Here is a 21878-nt window from a genome sequence, read left to right as displayed (position 1 = left end):
CTTGAACGTACGGAATGCAGTACTTGTCCAATTTATTCAGGGCAAAGACAACTGACAGTTTTTCAAGTTTTTCTTAACATTTACATAATGTAATCCTCGTGTAAAATTTAAAATCCAAAATTTGGCCAAAACTCCTAGGAACAAAAGGAACGAAAATTGGTCAAAAAGAGGATGTTTCGCAAAACTTTTTTCTTGCGAAAATGTTCATTTTCTAAGTAGGTATATATTGATAATATATTAATTTATATTTTAGATAATAATTTTTTGAAAATATCTTAGTTAAAATTAGAAGTCAAATATTTCATATTCCAACATGGCCGAAGAAACGGGAACACCACCATACATCTTTCCCATCTTTTTTACCTCCAAAACACAAGAAATTTTCTCATGTAAAGCAGATGAAGAAGTGACAGAGGAAAACCCTCATAAAATCATAACAAAAGAACAAATTCAACAAGATTTCAAAGATCGTGCTGCCATCTCTGACTTTCATCCTGCAAAGAAGATTGTTGAAGTGAGTTTTACTTCAGGGGTGAGGGGAGATTTTAAAGTTTTGACGGTTCATTTTCTTGAAAAATTTGTGTCCATTTTTAAACTCGAACTCAAGTTTCTGGGCTTGAAAGGGTTGAATGCTGAGCAGAAAGTAGGACTCCATACTTAAAACAATTGAAATCTATATAGATCTGCTGATGTTATTATAAGACACATTGATAAGACAGATTAATTTCAATTTTAGGAATACCCATCAGATGAGCTGCTGATTGTTTACGATGCAGCTTTCCAGTATGGACAAAATTTTTATCTCATCATTGATGAAGAAGAAAAACAAAAAATTCTAAATGTAAGTTACACAGTGTCTCATAAATCTTTTCAGTTAATTAGCCTGTACCAAACTCTTCTTTGTAATAAAAGAATTGCAAGGTATGGTTTGTTATTGTTATACGCACTATTCAGTGTCTGAGATGTTTTTCCCAAGTTGCTTTTACGTTGCCTTTGTGGTGTTTTGCTTTTAGCATGTAAAGTTCTTTAACCAACTGGCATTACTTTATCTGCCTCAACTCCTACGAATCCAGAAGAATCTGTTTTTTGATGATCTAGTACTATTAAGTTGGTATTAACGAGACACAGAGTTCGTTTAACCAGAACAGACCGGCACACAATAAGATTTTTCAAAAATCTCTTTGGCTGTTCATGGTTGAAGAGGCTAGGTTTTAGTAAAAGGTTTGATAAATTTATTAGCCACTGCAAAAGTCAATTATTGATATTATTTCTTTACTCTGGTATTGCCCCAGAAATTGCCTGAATGGCAATGCTTTGAAACTGAAGAAACTTTGACCGATTCATTGAGTAAAATATGTAATTGTTATATACACTGTATTTTTTTTTTATACTTTTAGCCACCAGAAGAAAGTGGAGAGCTTGGTGAAAATGGAGAAGAGGAACCAGAGATAGCAATACGGATCGGTTTGCGCACACCACAGCCATGGATATCCATGGGTAGTGAATTTGAAGTGGAAGATGAAAAAGTTGTAGAAACTGATGATCGAGTGAGTCCTATCTCAACTTGCATCAAACCTTAAAGGGATAACCAGATAAAAAAGAAATTCAACCAAAAGATTCCTTTCATAGTCCTTAGTAGAGCCTCCAAATTTTACTGGCTTTTTGCTTTTCAAAGTCAAGATATTTTTAGGTTGTAGTTTTTGGTTTCTGCTTGAATGGGCTGTTCCAGAAAAAAACAGCAGGTCTATCCCTCCCGGACAAGCATCAGTTGACCCCCTGGACATTCAAAATTACCCTCAAGCAGAGCAAGTCTACCCCCCCCCGGAAAAGGCAAATTTGGAGATTTTTCACTACCCTCCCGGGCACTATATCCTCCACACCCCATGTACGAACATTTTCTGGAAGACCAGCAATGCAACAATTTAATTGTGAGATACTTGTGAGAAATTTTGAATCGTCATATATCGATTATCCCCCACTATGTACATGGATTGGATCTTTTGCCTGGATAATGACAGCGAACTAGTTGTTATTTATTTTAACGTATCTGTGTATCTTTGATATACTTATACCAGGTTTGAAAAAATTCCTGGCTACCCTGTTTTTAATCTTTCCTCTGTTCTTTTATTTAGGTGAAACTGACCATTACACGTTCTCGAAAAGACTTTGGATGTCCAGTGCAGTTTGAGGATCGTATCGAGGATGAACATTCAAGAGACATTGTTATTGATTGTCTTGCGTTTGAAGATTCTGCATATTCTATTGTTAAGAAGGAGATGGACGTTGGCACACAGGTATGTTTGGTAGCTTCCAAGGACTACTTAGTCTACATGTATGCATTTGATGTTGGTTGGTTTTGGCGTTACAGTCCTGTCAACTTAGTCTACACAATAAATTGGGAACAATGTTTTTGACGATATCGTTTGCAGACCGTAATGTACAAAGTAAAGAACAGGTGTTCTTTTTATAAATAGGAATTTCCCACCTCATATTGTTCTAATCCATATGGAGCTGGCGAAATATTGTGGAAAACTTTTCAACATATTGCCAACAATTAAGCTAGGATGGGGCTAAGATTGATCTTAAAACTTAACATTTTACATCATGCCAGGTGTGTTTTTCTGCTTTTATCGTGATTTAAATAAGTTAAAGATATATAATGTAATAATGTAATAATGTAATAATGTAATAATGTAATAATGTAGTATCAAGCTCGATACACCTATCAATCCTTTAGGCGCGAGAAGTTTGGGTTCGAGCTTACCTGGAAAAAATTACGTTAAAATGTCTGAAGTTGTTGCCTCATAATTCTCATAAAAAATAATTTCCGACGTAAATAAATTACCAGTCTCCTCAAAAATCGACCGCGCTTTTAAGGGTTGTTAGGTAAATTGAAATTTACTTTCGAATCATTGTTTCTTCATAGAACACGGCTGATTATTTCAACCAAGAATCGCAAACAGAATGGTAAGAATTACTGATGTATTATTCCCAATATGGGGGAATGCTAATCATAAATAAAATTCACGTCCGGTCCGAGAGTTACCCCAAATTTGGGGTAACCTATTTCATTTTTTTAAAGGTTTGGAAATCCAATGTTTGAATTAACTTCTAGCCATTCAAATTTCATGAAATTCAAAGATCTCTCGTATAAATCAAGCTAATCACATTTCTAAAACTCTAAAACACAAAGACGGGGGTAACTCTCGGATGGGAATCTCATACACGACGAACATTCAAAACATATTATTAGAGGGGATGCGTGTAGCCTACCTTGTAACACGTTTGCAACTAGTTCGAATCTTTTATGTATAAATCAATACTTGTAAACGCTTTAGATCATACCTATAGTATTTCTTTATGGCTCACTTTTAATCATGTGGAATGGCTAGCAATCCCTGTGTAGTTCAAGTAAATATTAGTTAGATGACTTCTTTCCTCTCGGTTTCAAAGGAGAGTTATACCACTGATCAATATTGAGCTACTGTAGTGCAAATATAGATCACTCTGCTACTAAGAGTAGCGACCTCCCCTACCTTCGGGTAGATCAGTGAACTGTTATCAGATAGAATATATCTCACTGTTGGCTACTTCGTCATCTATTGAGATTTTCTTTGTTAAAAGTGATTATTGGTCGTAAAAACAGTTTCTCAAAATCTGATGCGTGGATAGAAATCTCTTTATAAGGGTGTGTTTGCACGGTATTTTTTCTCAGTTACGAAAATTTTAGTTTTGGAAAACGATTGATATTTACAAATCTATTTTAGCTTACAATCTGGAATTTTAGGAGCTGAAATTTAGTGATTCCTTCGATTTTAACTCCTAAAATTAAAAAATCTATTTTAGTCAATACGGAAAGAATAACTAATTTAGGTGAAAACTTGACACCCAAATTTCTTTTCTTAGGAGTGCGTTTTCAAATAGTTTTCAACACTGGTGAATCTATAAAATGAGCTGAATTCAAATATGTAATTCTTATTTGCATTGAGGGGACCGAAGTGCCCGAAATTTCCAGTTGAAAATAATCAAATTATGGGCATAATTTTTTGAGAATTCAAAAGAATCCAATCAAGCATGAGAAAATATGCAATTAAAATACGATAAGAACAAAGAAATGAGATTATCATTGCACACGTGCAATTGAATTCCCATTGCAACTAAGGGACCCCTTACAGACACGCTTCATTTTGAGGAAAAAAGCATGAATTCATTCTATCTGATAATAATCCTATGGGTACAGTGGAACCTCTAATTAGCGGACACCATCGAGTAAAGGGGTTATTGTCCGCTAATTGTGTGTCCGCCTTTTAGAAACTTTTTTACGAGGATTTGACTAGGAAACGGCCGGGGAAAATGAAATTGTCCGCTAATCAGAGGTGTCCGCCTTTTAGAGTGTCCGTTAATTAGAGGTTTTACTGTAGATGGCTAATCGAAAAAGGAGCTTTCGGGCGCAAACTTAATTACCTTATATCGAAATTTCCACCCTTTTTGTATTTATTTGTAGGCCACGACCAAAGAACGCAGCTGTCCAATGTGAGGCTAGACAAAACACAGATAAAGAAAATGACGTCATAATGAATAGTGATGATATTGTTGATTTCATGGACGAAGTCATTCCAAGGTCAGTTACTTTCTTCACTATTTTCTATCCATACACAATCTCTGATATTCATGATATGCACCATTGCAATGTCTCTTAACATTACATCACGGACCCAACAGCTGATTGGTTGTAAGTGACGTAAAACCCGTCAATACGTCACTTGCAACCAATCAGCTATTGCGTCCATGATGTAATGTTCGAAGACATTGCAAATAATCTTTGCCTCAGGCAATCATAACTTTACTCGATGTTTATTAGTGACTTTGTTGCATGAATTTTGTAATAGGAAAATCACGTATTGCAAAATATAACGCATTATTTTTTTGCAAACCTTCTGTAACACAATAAAAATATTCTAGAAAAAAATTGCCTGCAACAAAATCCTGCAACAGAATTGCGTTGTAGCCGCCTGGGAAACACATTAGTATAGCCTTAGCTTTAATATGTACTTTGTACCCTTTATGGGCTTTTTCTTGGGAAAATTATCCAAGACAAAATTATCTTGATGAAGCTTTTGAAAAGTAACCAAACATGCCCAAACCCAAGCATTCAGAATTTTTTTGAAAACAATTATTGTTGAAGAAAAATTTCAATATATCAATATAATCCGCAGACACGGATTGTGTTGAGCGGAAAAACAAAGCTTGCTCCTCTGCTATACGGAATGAATTCCTTGTTTCACAGGTTTGAATTGGCTTTGCAACAGAACGAAACTTTCAATGTTTTCATCAACGATTATTTTGAGCTTGGTGAAGCTGAAAATGCTTTCGGAACAAAATCAGATAATCATCTAAAGGTTTGTCGAGAAAAAGTTTGCTTTGTTTGTGTGTTTGTTTGAAGTTATCGTTTTTACTGACTTTGCTTCACTGAGTTACAAGTCGAAGGGCAAGTGAAACCACATTTCAGATAACGGATTGAGTCTAGTACTTTCTTCGTTTTCGCGTTTTTACATTTTTCTTACTTCTGGCAGTAACTGTTGCTTCCAAACCAGCGTTTGTATGAAAAACACATTCAACTTATGAAAACTTTAGCGGCTTTAAATCTTGCATAGGAGATTTGACTCAAGCCCTAACCTTTGGTCATACCTTAATGTTTTATTTCTCTGAAGCCAAAAGTGCTTTCAGAACAGAGTCTAATAACCATTTAAAGGTTTTTGATAGTTTATTTGTTTGTGTTTGCTTTAATTTTTAAAGGGGTTTAGACACCTCATCTTTACAGTTGGAACTAATCCATCTAGCCATCTAATTAACATTGAAAACGTCTGCTTTGAATTTTCATTGTAAATGAAATCAAAGTCTTAAGCCTTTGGTTTATCTTCGTGTCTGAAAACTAGTTTCATATAGAAAATATTTACTCGTCACCAAAATAATAATCGACTTTCAAATTCTTGAATTACTTGACTTATATAATCTATGAGGATCATGGCGTTAGGATCGTTTTTCGCGTCAGTCACACTAACATTTTATAAACCCTGGACAATGATATATCCGTCATTATTTGATTGATGTTGTTAGAAAAGTAGTACCCTTATGGTAGCACAACTCGATGTCAATTCAAACAAATCTACCTTTTAAAGATGTTACCACTCACATGGACCATCTCAAGTCAAAACCCCCAAAAATCGCCTAACTTTTTCAAAAGAACTTTTTTGACTTTAACAAAGGATTAATAAATGAGGTTAACTTATTTTTATTTGCTACTTTACATGCTAACTCAAAATTTATTCAGGTTCACAATGATATATACATTATAGAGGTTAAGTGTTGAATTTAAAGAGATATTCTTGGTCAAAGTAGGGTTAAGAATATGAGGTTAACTTGCACTGAGGTTAACCTAATGGTCCTTAAAGATAGACCAAAATTGGTATGAAATGTGAGGTTAAAGTAAAAATAAATGATTGGGTTTTACTATTTAATGATTGGGCAACAAGGTAGGCTAGAAAAAATGAGGTTAACATTTCAAGTAGGGTGTAAAATTTGAGGTTATTTCACAAAAACACCCTAATTGTGAGGTTAACAATGATATTTCAGTCTAATTTTGGATATCAGACAAACAGTAGCCTATTATCAAAAACAACTAAACATGAAAAATTATATTTTGGTATAAAAAGTGAGGTTAACTCGTATATTAACTTGAGAGACACAAGTACCTGAGAAAGGGGTTGATTTTAAGCTTTCAGATAACCTCATAAAAAGGGAAAATTGTGTGATAAAAATAGTGGAATCCATTATTCAATGGTTGAGGAACAAGGAAAAGTAGAAAAAATGAGGTTAATATCTTATTTTGGGTACCAAAAGTGAGGTTGTTTGTGAATTGGGCTTATAGGGTTTTTTAATTCTTTGTTGTATACTTTAATGACTTATAAATCTGTTTTTGATATCAATACTGAGCTTAAAAGTAAAGCTTAAGTCTTAATTAAGTCTGAATTAAAAATCTTTGAGGTTAACTTTTTATCGTAGTATACCTTAAACGTTTTTCGTTCAGTTTGAAGGTATAAGCTAAAACATCCTACTTTTTCAGGTTGTTTAACCTCATTTTAAGAACCTTTTTGGTCTATTTCATATTTTTTTAGCTTAGTTACTTTATGAAAACTTTTAAAAAGTAATTTTGTTCCTGTAGCTTTAATAGAATAGAACTATTTAGGTCAATTAGAGAAGCAAATTTCTCACATTCCTTAACATAGAGTTCTAATTTTAACCTCAATTTTTAACCCTACGTTAGAGCAAAGATTGTCAATTTCATAAAAACCCTATTGATCTAAGTTTCTATTATCATTTTACTTTTGTCCCATAACTTAATACACATGCTAGCAGAAGATATGGTTAAGAATGTGAGGTTACTTGTTACCATTTTTTTAACCTCATGAATTGCACCTTCCTTGTGGGAAATCTCTAACCTTTTTTAAACAAGCTTGATATTTGAAGCCTTTTTGATGACTCCCTAATAATTTTTTCCCCAATAATTCAATAAGCGTCTCTATATTTTGAGGTTAACAAAAGTCTATAAATTGTCATATTAACCTCAAATAACAAACCTTTTTCAAGTTTTTTTTTCATATTTGGGTATAAGCCATCAATTATGACCAACCCTCAAAATTTCAACCTTTTTAGATAAAAAATGAAGATTATATGGCCAATTATGTAAATTTTCCACTTTTTCCTCAAAAAAATTAACTTTTTCTTAGGCGACATTGATTTGAGATTGTCCACATTGAGTAGCGGTTGTACCACTTTCAAGAAACTTTCATGAAAGATTTAGTTTGACCAGGATCGAGTGTCCAGGGTCAAAGGTCAGTGGCCATTCATCCTTTACCAGTTTTTCAATCTTTTGTGAATAACTTTGATCCAATACCAAGGCCGATGGAAAAGGAGTATTAAGTCAAATGTTAACCACATTTTTCTTGAAACCTATTCAATCGATACTTGACAACAAAGTTTGACTAGACTCCATAGAGTCGCGAAAAGCATATTTTAACTGTCATAGTGGTTAAAATGTCAAAATGTGAAAGTAAGAATAGTACTTGGCAACGAAATTTGACTAGATTCCTTAGAGACGAAAAGCATAGTGATTTGGATACATACAATCAATGTCCTCGTGTTAATAGTATCAAACTAGTTCAAGTATCAAACTAGTCCAGCTTCGGTGATTTTATCATTGATGCTTCTTAGAGAAAAACGATTTGAAAATCTTTTGTGATCTAAACCTTGCACAAAATTGCACTACAGCATTATCATTGTGTGGATTGCAAAATGCATCAAAGAAGCCATAAACACTCAGCCACCAGAATAATTAATTAGTATTTCCTTCACATCGATAGATAGAGTCGATATTTTAACGTGTATAGCTTAGTAATCTAGCACGTTACGGCAGTCTTTCGATTGTTTTCACGGGATCCACAGCCAGCCGGCTCGAGTTTCTATGATCTAAATGGAACATATGAAGGAGCGGGGATTCGAAGCGCGAACTCCTGGTTTGAGACGCCTTTGACCACTTTGGCCATTGCTTTTTGAACAAAATTCGTTTAAATTGGTCTCGATTGACTTGGTAAAATATCTTCGTGGTTAGAAGTAAAGAAATGGAATGCAAGAAACATCAAACTCAATTTCATCTAACCACGATAATTGTTTTGCTTCATTTTTTGAACTGTCATACTTCAGATAAGAATGTTTGAATCATTACAAGTTCAAATGGTCATGGTTCATATAAATTTTTCTTTTAAACAATATTTTGCCTCCTTAGTGAAGATGTTCATTTATGTTCTGATATAATATAAATGTTTTGAATTATTACATATCTAGAAAAGTTTCATTGTGGTTAGTAAAGAAAATCAATGCAATGAAAGCATCGTGATTAGAATATTTAACCACCATAATTCCTTCACAATCAATACAAGTTCTGATACAATATTTTGAATTCAACATTTATTAATGGATGAATTCGTATAAATTGGTCTCGATTTACTTGGTGTAATATCTTCGTGGTTTGAAGTAAAGAAATGGGATACAAAAAGCATCAAACTCAATTTCATCTAACCACGATAATGCTTTTATTTCATGTATGTTTTGAGGATTAAGTGTTTTGAATTATGACTGAAACATATCTAGAAAAGTTTCATTGTGGTTAGTAAAAGAGATCACAAATGCAATAAAAGCATCGTGATTAGAATACTCAACCACCATAATTCCTTCACATTCAATACAAGTTCTGATACAACATTTTGAATTCAACAGTTATTGATGGATAAATTCGTATAAATTGGTCTCGATTGACTTGGTGTAATATCTTCGTGGTTATACGTAAAGAAATGGGATACAAGAAACATCAAACTCAATTTCACCTAACCACGATAATGCTTTTATTTCATGTATGTTCAGAGGATTAAGTGTTTTGAATTATGACTGAAACATATCTAGAAAAGTTTCATTGTGTTTAGTAAAAGAGATCACAAATGCAGTGAAAGCATCATTAATTTTGAATTATGACTGAAACATATCTAGAAAAGTTTTATTGTGGTTAGTAAAAAAAATCACAAATGCAATGAAAGCATCGTGATTAGAATACTCAACCACCATAATTCCTTCACAATCAATACAAGTTTTGATACAATTATTTTAAATTCAACCGTTATTTCAAACAAAGTAAAATGTATCATCGTGGTTAGTGAACAAACATCACTATATAAAGCAGCAAACTTGGTACACGTAACCACGAGAATTCTTTATCCAAAACTTTCAAAATTTTAAATACCAGGAATTCTGAAACATTTGAACTTCAATCAATCGTTATCTCAAACTAACAAGAGAATTCCAGTGGTCAAGTGAGAAGGATCTAAATGCAATAAAAGCATCGACCTCAAGACACTTGACCACGGATATTCCTTTAGTCGTTTCTTTACATTTAAAGGACATAATTTAACGCTTCTCCTACCATTTTGCTACCAAAGTATTTTTCGAACCAAAGAAAGGAGAACTTTCTCGATCTCCCACGCCCTCCCACGCCCATGCTAAAAGCATTTAGCTCATGACACTTAACCAACAGACTTTTCCTCACTTTATTTACAACAACTGTTTTCCGGCATCTCTCATTGCTAGAATTAAAGAAGAAACTATTCATCAGAATGAATAATATTTCTACAAATCCAGCAACGAGTTCTTTATTTTGTCTTCGATTCATCTTCTTCGGGAGTGTTGTTATGTTTTCTAACCGACATCTCTCATTGCTAGAAAAATAAATTCACTAGATTGAATAATATTTCTACAAATTCAGCAACGAGTTTTTCATTTTTTCTTCGATTCGTCTTCTTCGGGAGTGTTGTTTTGTTTTCCAACTGGCATCTCTCATTGCTAGAATAAAGAAGAAACTATTCACTAAATTGAATAATATTTCTACAAATCCAGCAACGAGTTCTTCATTTTGTCTTTGGTTCATCTTCCGACAGTGTCTTTTCGTTTTCTAACCAGCATCTCCCATTGCTAGAATGGCATCCAACCAAAAATTACCTTGTTGTAACTAAGTTCCATCGTGGTTAGTTCATGAAATGGAATACAATTAAAGCATCCATTTTCAGATATCTAACCAGGATGAGGTGACTTAAAAGGTTTTAGTTTTACATAAGTGTTCCCAATTCATAGTAAGTAAGCCCGCGACTTACCATTGTCACTTCAACAAAGAGTTGCCACAGACAGTATCGCTCAAAAAGATACTTTAAAAACGTTTCCATCTTGCGACCCAGTCTACGACCAACCAATTTTTGGCAACTGCTCCTTTTCATGATAATCACATCAGTTGTAATCTGATAAGTGAAAAGTACGTTTTATATCATTGTTTAAATGATCCTTCCTTCACCATATCACTTCAACAGAAAATTGCCATATACAGTTTCTCACAAAAAGATACTTTTAAAAACGTATCATTTTTGCGTCCCAGTCTACGACCAACCATTTTTTGCCAACTTCTCCATTAATATATAATTCTCATCAAATGTAATTTGATAAGTGAAAAGTACGCTTTATATCATTGTTTAAATGATCCTTCCTTCACCATATCACTTCAACAAAGAATTGCCATAGACAGTTTCGCTCAAAAAGATACCTTTAAAAACGTATCTACTTTTGCATCCCAGTCTACGACCAACCATTTTTTGCCAACTTCTCCATTAATATGAAATTCTCATCAAATGTAATCTGATAAGTGAAAAGTACGCTTTATATCATTGTTTAAATGATCCTTCCTTCAGCATATCACTTCAACAGAAAATTGCCATAGACAGTTTCTCACAAAAAGATACCTTTAAAAATGTATCTACTTTTGCATCCCAGTCTACGACCAACCAATTTTTGGCAACTTCTCCATTAATATGAAATTCTCATCAAATGTAATCTGATAAGTGAAAAGTACGCTTTATATCATTGTTTAAATGATCCTTCCTTCACCATATCACTTCAACAAAGAATTGCCATAGACAGTTTCGCTCAAAAAGATACCTTTAAAAACGTATCTACTTTTGCATCCCAGTCTACGACCAACCATTTTTGCCAACTTCTCCATTAATATGAAATTCTCATCAAATGTAATCTGATAAGTGAAAAGTACGCTTTATATCATTGTTTAAATGATCCTTCCTTCACCATATCATTTCAACAGAAAATTGCCATAGACAGTTTCGCTCAAAAAGATACCTTTAAAAACGTATCTACTTTTGCATCCCAGTCTACGACCAACCATTTTTTGCCAACTTCTCCATTAATATGAAATTCTCATCAAATGTAATCTGATAAGTGAAAAGTACGCTTTATATCATTGTTTAAATGATCCTTCCTTCACCATATCACTTCAACAGAAAATTGCCATAGACAGTTTCTCACAAAAAGATACTTTTAAAAACGTATCATTTTTGCGTCCCAGTCTACGACCAACCATTTTTTGGCAACTGCTCCTTTTCATGATAATCACATCAGTTGTAATCTGATAAGTGAAAAGTTCACTGTATATCATTGTTTAAATGATGCTTCCTTCACCATATCACTTCAACAAAGATTTGTCACAGACAGTATCGCTCAAAAAGATACTTTTAAAAACATTTCCATCTTGCGACCCAGTCTACGATCAATCAATTTTCGGCAAATGATTCTTTTCATGATAATCACATCAGTTCAAATCTGATAAGTTAAAAGTACACTTCATATCATTGTTTAAATGATGCTTCCTTCACCATATCACTTCAACAAAAAGTTGCCACATACAGTATCGCTCAAAAAGATACTTTTAAAAACGTATCCATCTTTGCGTCCCAGTCTACGACCAACCAATTTTTGGCAACAGCTCATTTTTCATGATAATGACATCAGTTGTAATCTGATAAGTTAAAAGTACACTTCATATCATTATTTAAATGATGCTTCATCTTCATTTCTCTTACGTTGTTTTCGACCACCAAGAAAACTTAGTCCTATTCCATAAAGATCGACAGTTGAAATATCTTTAGATGCTATAAAACATACAAAGATATTTGACATGCAGATCGTTTTAAATTCTGTTCTATTTCTGTTTGTCTATAACCAACCAGTTTTTGGAAACTACTCCATCTCCATGACATTTCTAGCAGTTATAATCTGATAAGTGAAAATCGTCCTACCTTATATTCAATTATGGTTATACAAAGCTTTAAACCATTGATATTACCGCTTTATATCATCACTTGAATGAACCGTCAATCCCGCCCCATATGGTTTGAACCACTAGCCGTCACAGGCATCATTGCTATCAATGATACTTTGAAAGCATACATTTTTATGCAATCACGTCTATAACAACCAATTTGCTCCTTTTCCATGATATTTTTATCAGTTATAATCTGACAAGTGAAAATCATCTTACCTTATATCTAATTATGGTTATACAAAGCTTTAAACCATTGATATTACCGCTTTATATCATCACTTGAATGAACCGTCAATCCCAGCCCCATATGGTTTGAACCACTAGCCGTCACAGGCATCATTGCTATCAATGATACTTTGAAAGCATACATTTTTATGCAATCACGTCTATAACAACCAATTTGCTCCTTTTCCATGATATTTTTATCAGTTATAATCTGACAAGTGAAAATCATCTTACCTTATATCTAATTATGGTTATACAAAGCTTTAAACCATTGATATTACCGCTTTATATCATCACTTGAATGAACCGTCAATCCCGCCCCATATGGTTTGAACCACTAGCTGTCACAGGCATCATTGCTATCAATGATACTTTGAAAGCATACATTTTTATGCAATCACGTCTATAACAACCAGTTTTGCTCCTTTTCCATGATATTTTTATCAGTTATAATCTGACAAGTGAAAATCATCTTACCTTATATCTAATTATGGTTATACAAAGCTTTAAACCATTGATATTACCGCTTTATATCATCACTTGAATGAACCGTCAATCCCAGCCCCATATGGTTTGAACCACTAGCCGTCACAGACAGCTTTACGTAACAACCATACTTTGAAAGCATCCGCATTTTTATGCAAACACGTCTATAACGACCAGCATTTTTTCTGGTATTATTTTTTTGGCAATGCAAGGAATTTGAGGATAACTTTGTAATATTCCGATATATTTATGAAGTGACGGAGGAACTTTTCATTTTCATAATTTCATAATTCCCAGCATCAAAACCACTGAGTATCTTCAAGACAAACAAGAAAATCCTCAAATACATTATAGCATTGAAAACATTTTCTTTCCAATTAAATAGCATTTTGTGGTGTTTAGAAGTAGCAAGTGGTCAAGTGAGAAGGGTCTGAATGCAAAAAAAAGCATCGACCCGAGACACTTAACCACGGGAAATATCTTGTTCGTTCTTTACTTTGAAACCTCTTGTTAGCATGGGTGAGGAAAGCCATCGTGGCTAGATATTTGAAATATTATGAAGCAAAGATGTCATCAGAGCCCTTCAATTTTCATCTACTTTTATCTTCAAGACAAACAAGAAAATCCTCAAATACTATTAGCATTGAAAACATTTTTTGTCAGCCTTGAAAATATCTTTTCATTAATTATACGTATTAAGTGAAGTAAAGGTCGAAAACCTGTTTCTATCCAATTAAATAGCATTTTGTGGTGTTTAGAAGTTGCAAGTGGTCAAGTGAGATACGTCTGAATGAAAAAAAAGCATTGACCCGAGACACTTAACCACTGGAAATTCTTTATTCGTACTTACATTTAAACCTCTTGTTAGCATGGATGAGGAAAGCCATCGTGGCTAGATATTTGAAATATTATGAAGCAAAGATGTCATCAGAGCCCTTCAATTTTCATCTACTTTTATCTTCAAGACAAACAAGAAAATCCTCAAATACTATTAGCATTGAAAACATTCTTTGTCAGCCTTGAAAATATCTTTTCATTAATTATACGTATTAAGTGAAGTAAAGTCGAAAACCTGTTTCTATCCAATTAAATAGCATTTTGTGGTGTTTAGAAGTTGCAAGTCGTCAAGTGACAAACGTCTGAATGCAAAAAAAGCATCGACCCGAGACACTTGATCACGGGAAATTCCTTTGTTTGTTCTTTAATTTGAAATCTCTTGTTATCATGGGCAAGGAAAGCCTTCGTTGTTAGATATTTGAAATATTAAGAAATGAAGATGTCATCAAAATTTCCAATTTCATCTTTTCCACCATCAAAACCACTGAGTATCTTCATGGCAACCAAAACAGTTCCGAAATACAATTATAGCATTTTAAAACATTTTTTGTCAGCCTTGAAAATATTTATTTCATTTGTTGACTCACTATACTATTATACGTATTAAGTGAAGTAAAGTCGAAAACCTGTTTGTTTCCAATTAAATAGCATTTTTGTGGTGTTTAGAAGTTGCAAGTGATCAAAATGAGAAACGTCTGAATGCAAAAAAGCATTGACCCAAAAGTCAAGTTCACTCAACCGACAAAATGTTTTAGGTTTGCCCGACGATATTTTTCGTGCAATCAAGCTAAGATAATACACTTGTCTTTTCATAAGATCAGACTATATAAAAATAATGCTTTAATGGCCAAAATGTTAAGAACAAGTTAAGAACATTTTAAGGCTGTGCGGGCTCAAAAAGACCCAATTTCTTAGAAAATGGACAAAAAAATCACAAAATTACGAAAATAAGAACATGTTAAGAACAGTTTTAGGCTTAAAACTCAAAAAGTCAAGAACATCCGAAGGTCTTAAAAACTTTGAATGTTCTTTAAAAAAAAATACTTGTAGAATGGCATTCAACCAGAAATAACCTTCTTGTAACTAAGTTCCATCGTGGTTAGTTCATGAAATGGAATACAATTAAATCATTCATTTTTCAAACATCTAACCAAGATGAGGTGACTTTAAAGGTTTTAGTTTTACATAAGTGTTCCCGTTTCATACCAGGCATGATGCTTTATATCAGGCCGGTGTCCCTTATTGTTATACAGTTATGCAAACACCAAACTTTCTGACCTAACTAAAGATTCTTGTTTTACCGTGTTTAGGGTTGGAGGAATTATCGAATAGCAGTACATAAGGATCAATCTCCCTCACTACGGGAATGCCTTATTTGTTTGTTTATCGATTTTTGTTGAACAAAACAATGGTCAAAGCAAATAAAAGCACACTGAGTGACTTCTTATACATTCGTTAAATCTTACCTTATTATATCAATGGTTGGTTGCACAAAGCTTCAGGCTATTTGTATTACCGCTTTATATCTTTTTTTGGACAATCAAAGTCAATTCCCCACATTGCTTGAACTACAAGCCGTCATAGACAGTTTTGCTAACAATAATACTTTGAAAGTATCCAATTTTTATGCAAACACGTCTATAAGGAACTAATTTTTGGCAACTGTTCCTTTTCCATGATATTTTTATCAGTTATAATCTGATAAATGAAAATATTCTCAAATCTATAGACTATTAAATTTTACCGGGAAAATGCTTTTACATCGCTGATTAAAAATGATCCTTTATTCACCATTTCACTTCAACAAAGAGACAGTATCGCTCAAAAAAGACTTTGAACGTATCCATTTTTCTGCTAACCCGTCTATGACCAACCAATTTTTGGCAACTGCTCCATTAATATGATATTCTCATCATTTATAATCTGATAAGTGCAAAATACATTTTTTCCAGTACTAAGTTTGGCAATGCAAGGAATTTGAGGATAACTTTTTGATATTCCGATATATTTATGAAGTGACGGAAGAACTTTCCATTTTTATAATTTCATAATTCCCACCATCAAAACCACTGAGTATCTTCAAGACAAACAAGAAATCCTCAAATACATTATAGCATTGAAAACATTTTTTGTCAGCTTTGAAAACATCATTTTGAGTTGATTTACAATCGTATGAAATGAAGATTTAATCAAATTTTCAACTTTCATCGTTCGTAACCATCAAAACCACTGAGTATCTTCACACCAGCAAAAAAAAAATTCCCAAGTAAAATTATAGCATTGAAAACATTTTTTGACAGCCTTGAAAGTATTTTTCATTTGTTGACTTACTTTACTATTATATAACGTGAAAGTCTAACCAACGCGGCCTGTACAATATTGTTTTTCCTCTTTTTATTTCACGAGGGCAAAACTAAGGTATAGCAGTATAGTGTGTCCTGTTTTTACCTATTTGACCAATAATGCGCACAAATGCGACTAATCCAGACTCAGCATTTCTCTTCAATTGATCGGATATTCAGAGTGTGGGTCTTTCTGGTTTATTTTCCTCAATACCAGCAAGGTATAATTGACAGATCGAGCTTTCCCTGATCTTGAACCCGAACAAATCATTCTTAAATATAACAATTCAGCATTTGACTCTCACTTAGATGCTGAAGTAGTGCCCAGTTGAGTCTTTTAGCATGATTTCTATTTCCACAACATTATGTCCCATGAATTAACGATGGGAACATGAAATCATCATTGCTGTCTACGCAAGCATATACATTTTGAAAGTATTTGTCTCGTTATAGCCAGCAATGAGAATTTCACGTTCATTCATTCATCACGAGTTTTGAAATAAAAACTCAGTTTCATTGAATTCCGTCGAACTAATAAAGCAAAGTATCTTGCAAAGTATCGTGAATTACAATGCAAAAAGCGTTGATCTCACAATTATTCATTGACCGAAATACCAGAACTGAATCGAATATCACGATAAACTTTATCAATCATTTTGAGCTATAAGATCCAAAAACAGGGTCCAAAACTAAAACAAAGAATCATCGTTGTTAGCGTAGAGGAGACCGAAATGCAAAAAGCATCAGACTCAAAACATCTAACAACAAGGATTCTAGCCATGAATACTTCATTGTAGGAAGCCAGAATGCTTGGATCCATTTTCATCTTTTTCTCCATCAAAACCACTGAGTATCTTCATGGCAGCGAAAAAAGTGTTAAATACAATTACCATTAAAAACATTTTTGTTAGCCTTGAAAATATTTTTCTTTTGTTGACTTACTATACTATTATACGTATATAATAAGTGAAGGTCCAACCAATGTAGTATGTATAATAGTTCTTTTCCTCTTTTTATTTCAAGAGAAAAACTAAGGTATACGTTTAAAACCATATTTTAAGTTTAGTTTCCTTTTTTTACTTATTTGACCATAAATTACTTTTAAGAATTAAAGCTAATCCAGGCTGAGCATTGTTTTTCAATTGTTCCCATTTTTGAGGCATTTTTGTGCCTAATTATTCTTATAAATCGTTCTTATAAAAGCTTAACTACTAAGGAGCTATAATTCGTATCAGAAAGATTCACAATCCAGCAACTTATTTAGTCTTAAACCATGATCAGATACTCAGGATGTGGGTCTTTCTGATTTCGTCTGCAATATGTGAATGACAATTCAGCATTTGAGTCTGACTTAGATACTTACTTAAGTAGAGCCCAGTTGAGCCATTTAGCATTATTTCTATTGCCATAACATTTTTTCAATGAATTAAAAATGAGAACATGAAATCATCATTGCTGTCTGATAATATTGCATATACATTTTGAAAGTATTTGCCTCGTTATGATCAGCAATGAGAATTTCAATCATTTTCTGTAAACTTTCTCCATAAGAATCATTAAATCTTTGAGGCTGGGATAGTAATACTACACTATTGCTGCTAATTTGAAGTTTGCTTTTATAGACCAATAACCAACTCAACGAAGGACTTAAAATCAGACTAATAAAACAAAGTATCATCGTGGTTAGGTTAAGAAAATCAATATGCAAAAACATCGAATTCAAGACACTAACCACGAGAATTATGTCAATCATCTCGACCTTTGATCTAAATCTGATAAAAGTGAGTTTCAAGCTAAAAGTTTATACCATAATCTAACTAAGCATCTGCCAACTAAAATCAACTCTTCCTTATTCGAATCTTTCTGTAATTCGAATTTTTATTAGTCTCCCCAGCTGCGGGAGAGTGGTAAAATTACTTTCTCTAATTCGGATAAAATTGTGTTCCCTTGAAGATCGATTAGAGGAGTGTCAACTGTAATAAAGCTATCTTTTCTGGTAAGGGAAGAGCTAAATTACCGCCGATCAAAAAGTATTTTTTCAATCGATTCATATTTTGATATAAAAACAGGGATAATATTTTTTGAACATCTAGAGTTCTAACGATCCAAAAACAGGGTCCAAAACTAAAACAAAGTATCATCGTTGTTAGCGTAGAGGAGGCCAATATGCAAAAAGCATCAGGCTCAAATCATCTAACAACAACGATTCTCTACTATTGGATCCCTGAGAAAGTTATCTGAAGATATTGTGACATTATTTTCCATAGGGGATGCGAGGCTCGATTCTTCCAAAATATGAAAAAACCAGATAAACTTTAAAAACTTTCCATCTTTTTCCATCAAGCTACACTGAATTTATGTGAGTTTTAAAGCGAAAATAAACTCCCAAAGTAACAATGGCTAAGCACCATACAAGGCGGTGATTACGTAAGAGTATTCACTCATTCACCAGAATGCTTGGACTTTAGCATGAGTGAGGAAAGCCATTCCGGTTAGACATTACAAATATTATGACGTGAAGAACTCATCAAAACTTTCTAATTTAATTGTCACTACCATCAGAACAACTGAATATCTTCATGGCAACCGAAATGATCCCAGATACAATTAGCATTGAAAACATTTTTTGTCAGCCTTGAAAATATTTTTTCATTTGTTGACTTACATTTGTTATGGAGTGACGATGAATTCAGGACTTTTCATTTTTTTCTCCATTTTGTACAATAGTTCTTTTTCTGTTCTTATTTCACGAGGGCGAAACTAAGGTCTAGGTTTATTACCATATTTTGGGTTTAGTTTCCTATTTTTTACTTATTTGCCAAATAATTTGCTTAAATTAACGCTAATTCAGACTCTTATTTTTCGCATTTAAGGGCCTAAATATTTTATCAAATTGTTCTTATAAAAGCCTGACTACTAAGGAGCTTCATTTCGTACCAGAAAAACTCATTTCAAAATAACAGACTCTGGTCTTAAACCATAATCAGATACTCAGAATATAGGTAGTTTTGATTTCTTTTTAAATTCTTGTAACGATTTTTAAGCTTGTGAATCCAAACAAATCATCCTTGAATTACAATTCAGCATTGACTCTCACTTAGATACTTAAGTGGAGCCCATTCCCTTTTATCATTATTTTTTATTGTCATAACATTGTGTCCAATGAATTAGAGATGGAAACATGAAATTATCATTGCTGTCTGATAATATTGCATATACATTTTGAAAGTATTTGCCTCGTTATGATCAGCAATGAGAATTTCAATTATTGGCCCAGCGCAAGCGAACGGGCCTTTCAAGAGCGCTGTGGTGTGTGTTTGTTACCATTTGTTTACTAGACGGGATTTCAAAATATACTTCGCACATTTTACAGGCTAGCTAGTTAAAATCTTCGCTTAGCGGATAAGAACTAGTATTTTCGTGCGCACCTTCGTACGTTCTATCTTTTTAACTTCTTGCTTCTGAAATTTGGTTGGGAGAAATTGAATTTTGATCTTTGTAAAGTATACTCAAACGTTGGTCAAAATCTCTCTACTGTACTATGATATTTTCATGTGAAGTTCTGTGTGGTTTAGTCACCTCACAAATGTTGGTTGTTGGAACATTAAAAAAGAAAAGAAGAAGCTCTCAGGAAAAACCTAACATAATTTGACAACTGTGACATAACAAAAGGTAAATTTAAAACTTAATTTTTACTTACTGGTAACTTTGTAAAAGTATAACTGCTTTGGTGTGGCAAGGAAACAATTTTTACCTAGATACACTGCCACCAAGTTTTCAGAGCATGTCATGGCTGCCCCCAAGGAAAAATTATAACATTAAAATCCGGCCCCTAAAATCTGTGAACCCACTCAAAAAATCTTAAAAAGCCCGAAAAAGTGACAAAATAGGCCAATTTTCAGTGATGTTGCCCTTGAGACTTTAAAATTATCAAACCCAGGGGATGTCAATGGGCCATTCCAGTTTTTATTCCCAGACGGTGTCAATCGAACAACTTCAAACAAAAATCGCAATCGAACCAATCGAACGTAATCGAACGCGATCGAATAATTGCGATTCGATTGTCGAACGTAATCGAATCTTAATCGAACGGCCGATTCCTGGGTAATATTCTATTGCGTTCGATTGCGTTGTTCGAGTAATGTTCGATTGATAGTTGACTATGTTCGATTGGTTCGATTGATTGTCAATTACATTGGATTAATGTTCGATTACGATTATGTTCGATGACTTTGATTGCGATTAAATCAAATTGGATCACTCTGTTAGAGCTTTTTAGCGTGGACGGCCGAGTGCTTAAGTAACATACCAAAGCGAAAAAAATCTAATACAATTGAATCAATCGAACGTAATCGAATACAATCGAACGTAATCGAAGCAATCGAACAGTAGATCGTGGGTAATATTCGATTGCGATTCGATTGCGTTCGACAATCGAATTGCAATCATTCGATTGCGTTCAATTGCGTTCAATTGCGTTCGATTGATTCGGCGTTCGATTGGTTCGATTGACACCGTCTGGTTATTCGTTACCCCCCAATGGACGACATGGAATTTCCGTAGCAAATTGCTTTCAAGAAAGTCCGGAATTTCCGTAACAAATTTACAAAATACCTATCAAAACCGTGGAATTCCGTTACTGTAACCTAAAAAAATCATGGAATTCCAATACTTTCAATGCAAAATTAAGTAAAATTCATGGAATTCCGATACTTGCTCATTAAAGTTTGCCTGGAATTCTGTGCCAAAATTTATTTCAAAAATTGATGTCATCCATTGGGGGGTAATGTTTTTTTTCTGGAATGGCCCAATCGAAGTGACCGAAGTCGATCATAAGATGCTTTGTTTCAGACGGTACTAATCAAAGGACCCTCCCGGCGCTCCGGAAACATCCGGTGCAAAAAGTGCCGTTTTTTTCGTGCACCGGAACGTTCCGGTGCTTCCGGTGGAAGAATTCTCCGGATCAAGCTGCACCGGAACGTTCACGGTGCTTGGTGCATGATTTCCGCGATATAAATCCAATAGCGCTCGCTGTGCTAATCATGTAAAAAGTAACTATACGCACACGCGAATAATCCAAACGATGTTCCCATGTGTGATGCGGTCGTGGCTTCTTCATAACCTCGAAAGTCACATCTTGACTTGTTTCGTATTTTCCAGTCTCTGATTTGATATTTTTCTGATGTTCTGGGACTTTGTGAGTTATTTTCTATGTTTTTCAACTT

General features: G+C 33.8%; 1 protein-coding gene across 1 annotated transcript in view; it reads left to right on the top strand.

Annotated features, from left to right (window-relative positions):
- Nucleotides 1-251: 251 nt before the first annotated feature.
- Nucleotides 252-21878, top strand: part of LOC136817626 (dynein axonemal intermediate chain 3-like) — an 85386-nt gene continuing 63759 nt past the window's right edge. Inside the window, exons 1-7 of the mRNA XM_067073949.1 lie at nucleotides 252-514; nucleotides 737-841; nucleotides 1398-1547; nucleotides 2133-2294; nucleotides 2927-2967; nucleotides 4505-4621; nucleotides 5288-5399. Of these exons, the coding sequence (XP_066930050.1) occupies nucleotides 314-514; nucleotides 737-841; nucleotides 1398-1547; nucleotides 2133-2294; nucleotides 2927-2967; nucleotides 4505-4621; nucleotides 5288-5399 (888 nt within the window). The 5' untranslated portion in view covers nucleotides 252-313. The remainder of the gene's footprint in view (nucleotides 515-736; nucleotides 842-1397; nucleotides 1548-2132; nucleotides 2295-2926; nucleotides 2968-4504; nucleotides 4622-5287; nucleotides 5400-21878) is intronic.

Source organism: Clytia hemisphaerica, unplaced genomic scaffold (assembly GCF_902728285.1).
Source record: "Clytia hemisphaerica strain Z4C2 unplaced genomic scaffold, Clytia hemisphaerica genome assembly, whole genome shotgun sequence".
In the NCBI taxonomy this organism is placed as follows: Eukaryota; Metazoa; Cnidaria; class Hydrozoa; order Leptothecata; family Clytiidae; genus Clytia; species Clytia hemisphaerica.
Note: the sequence above shows the minus strand (reverse complement) of the source record. Positions and strands in the feature narration are given on the sequence as shown.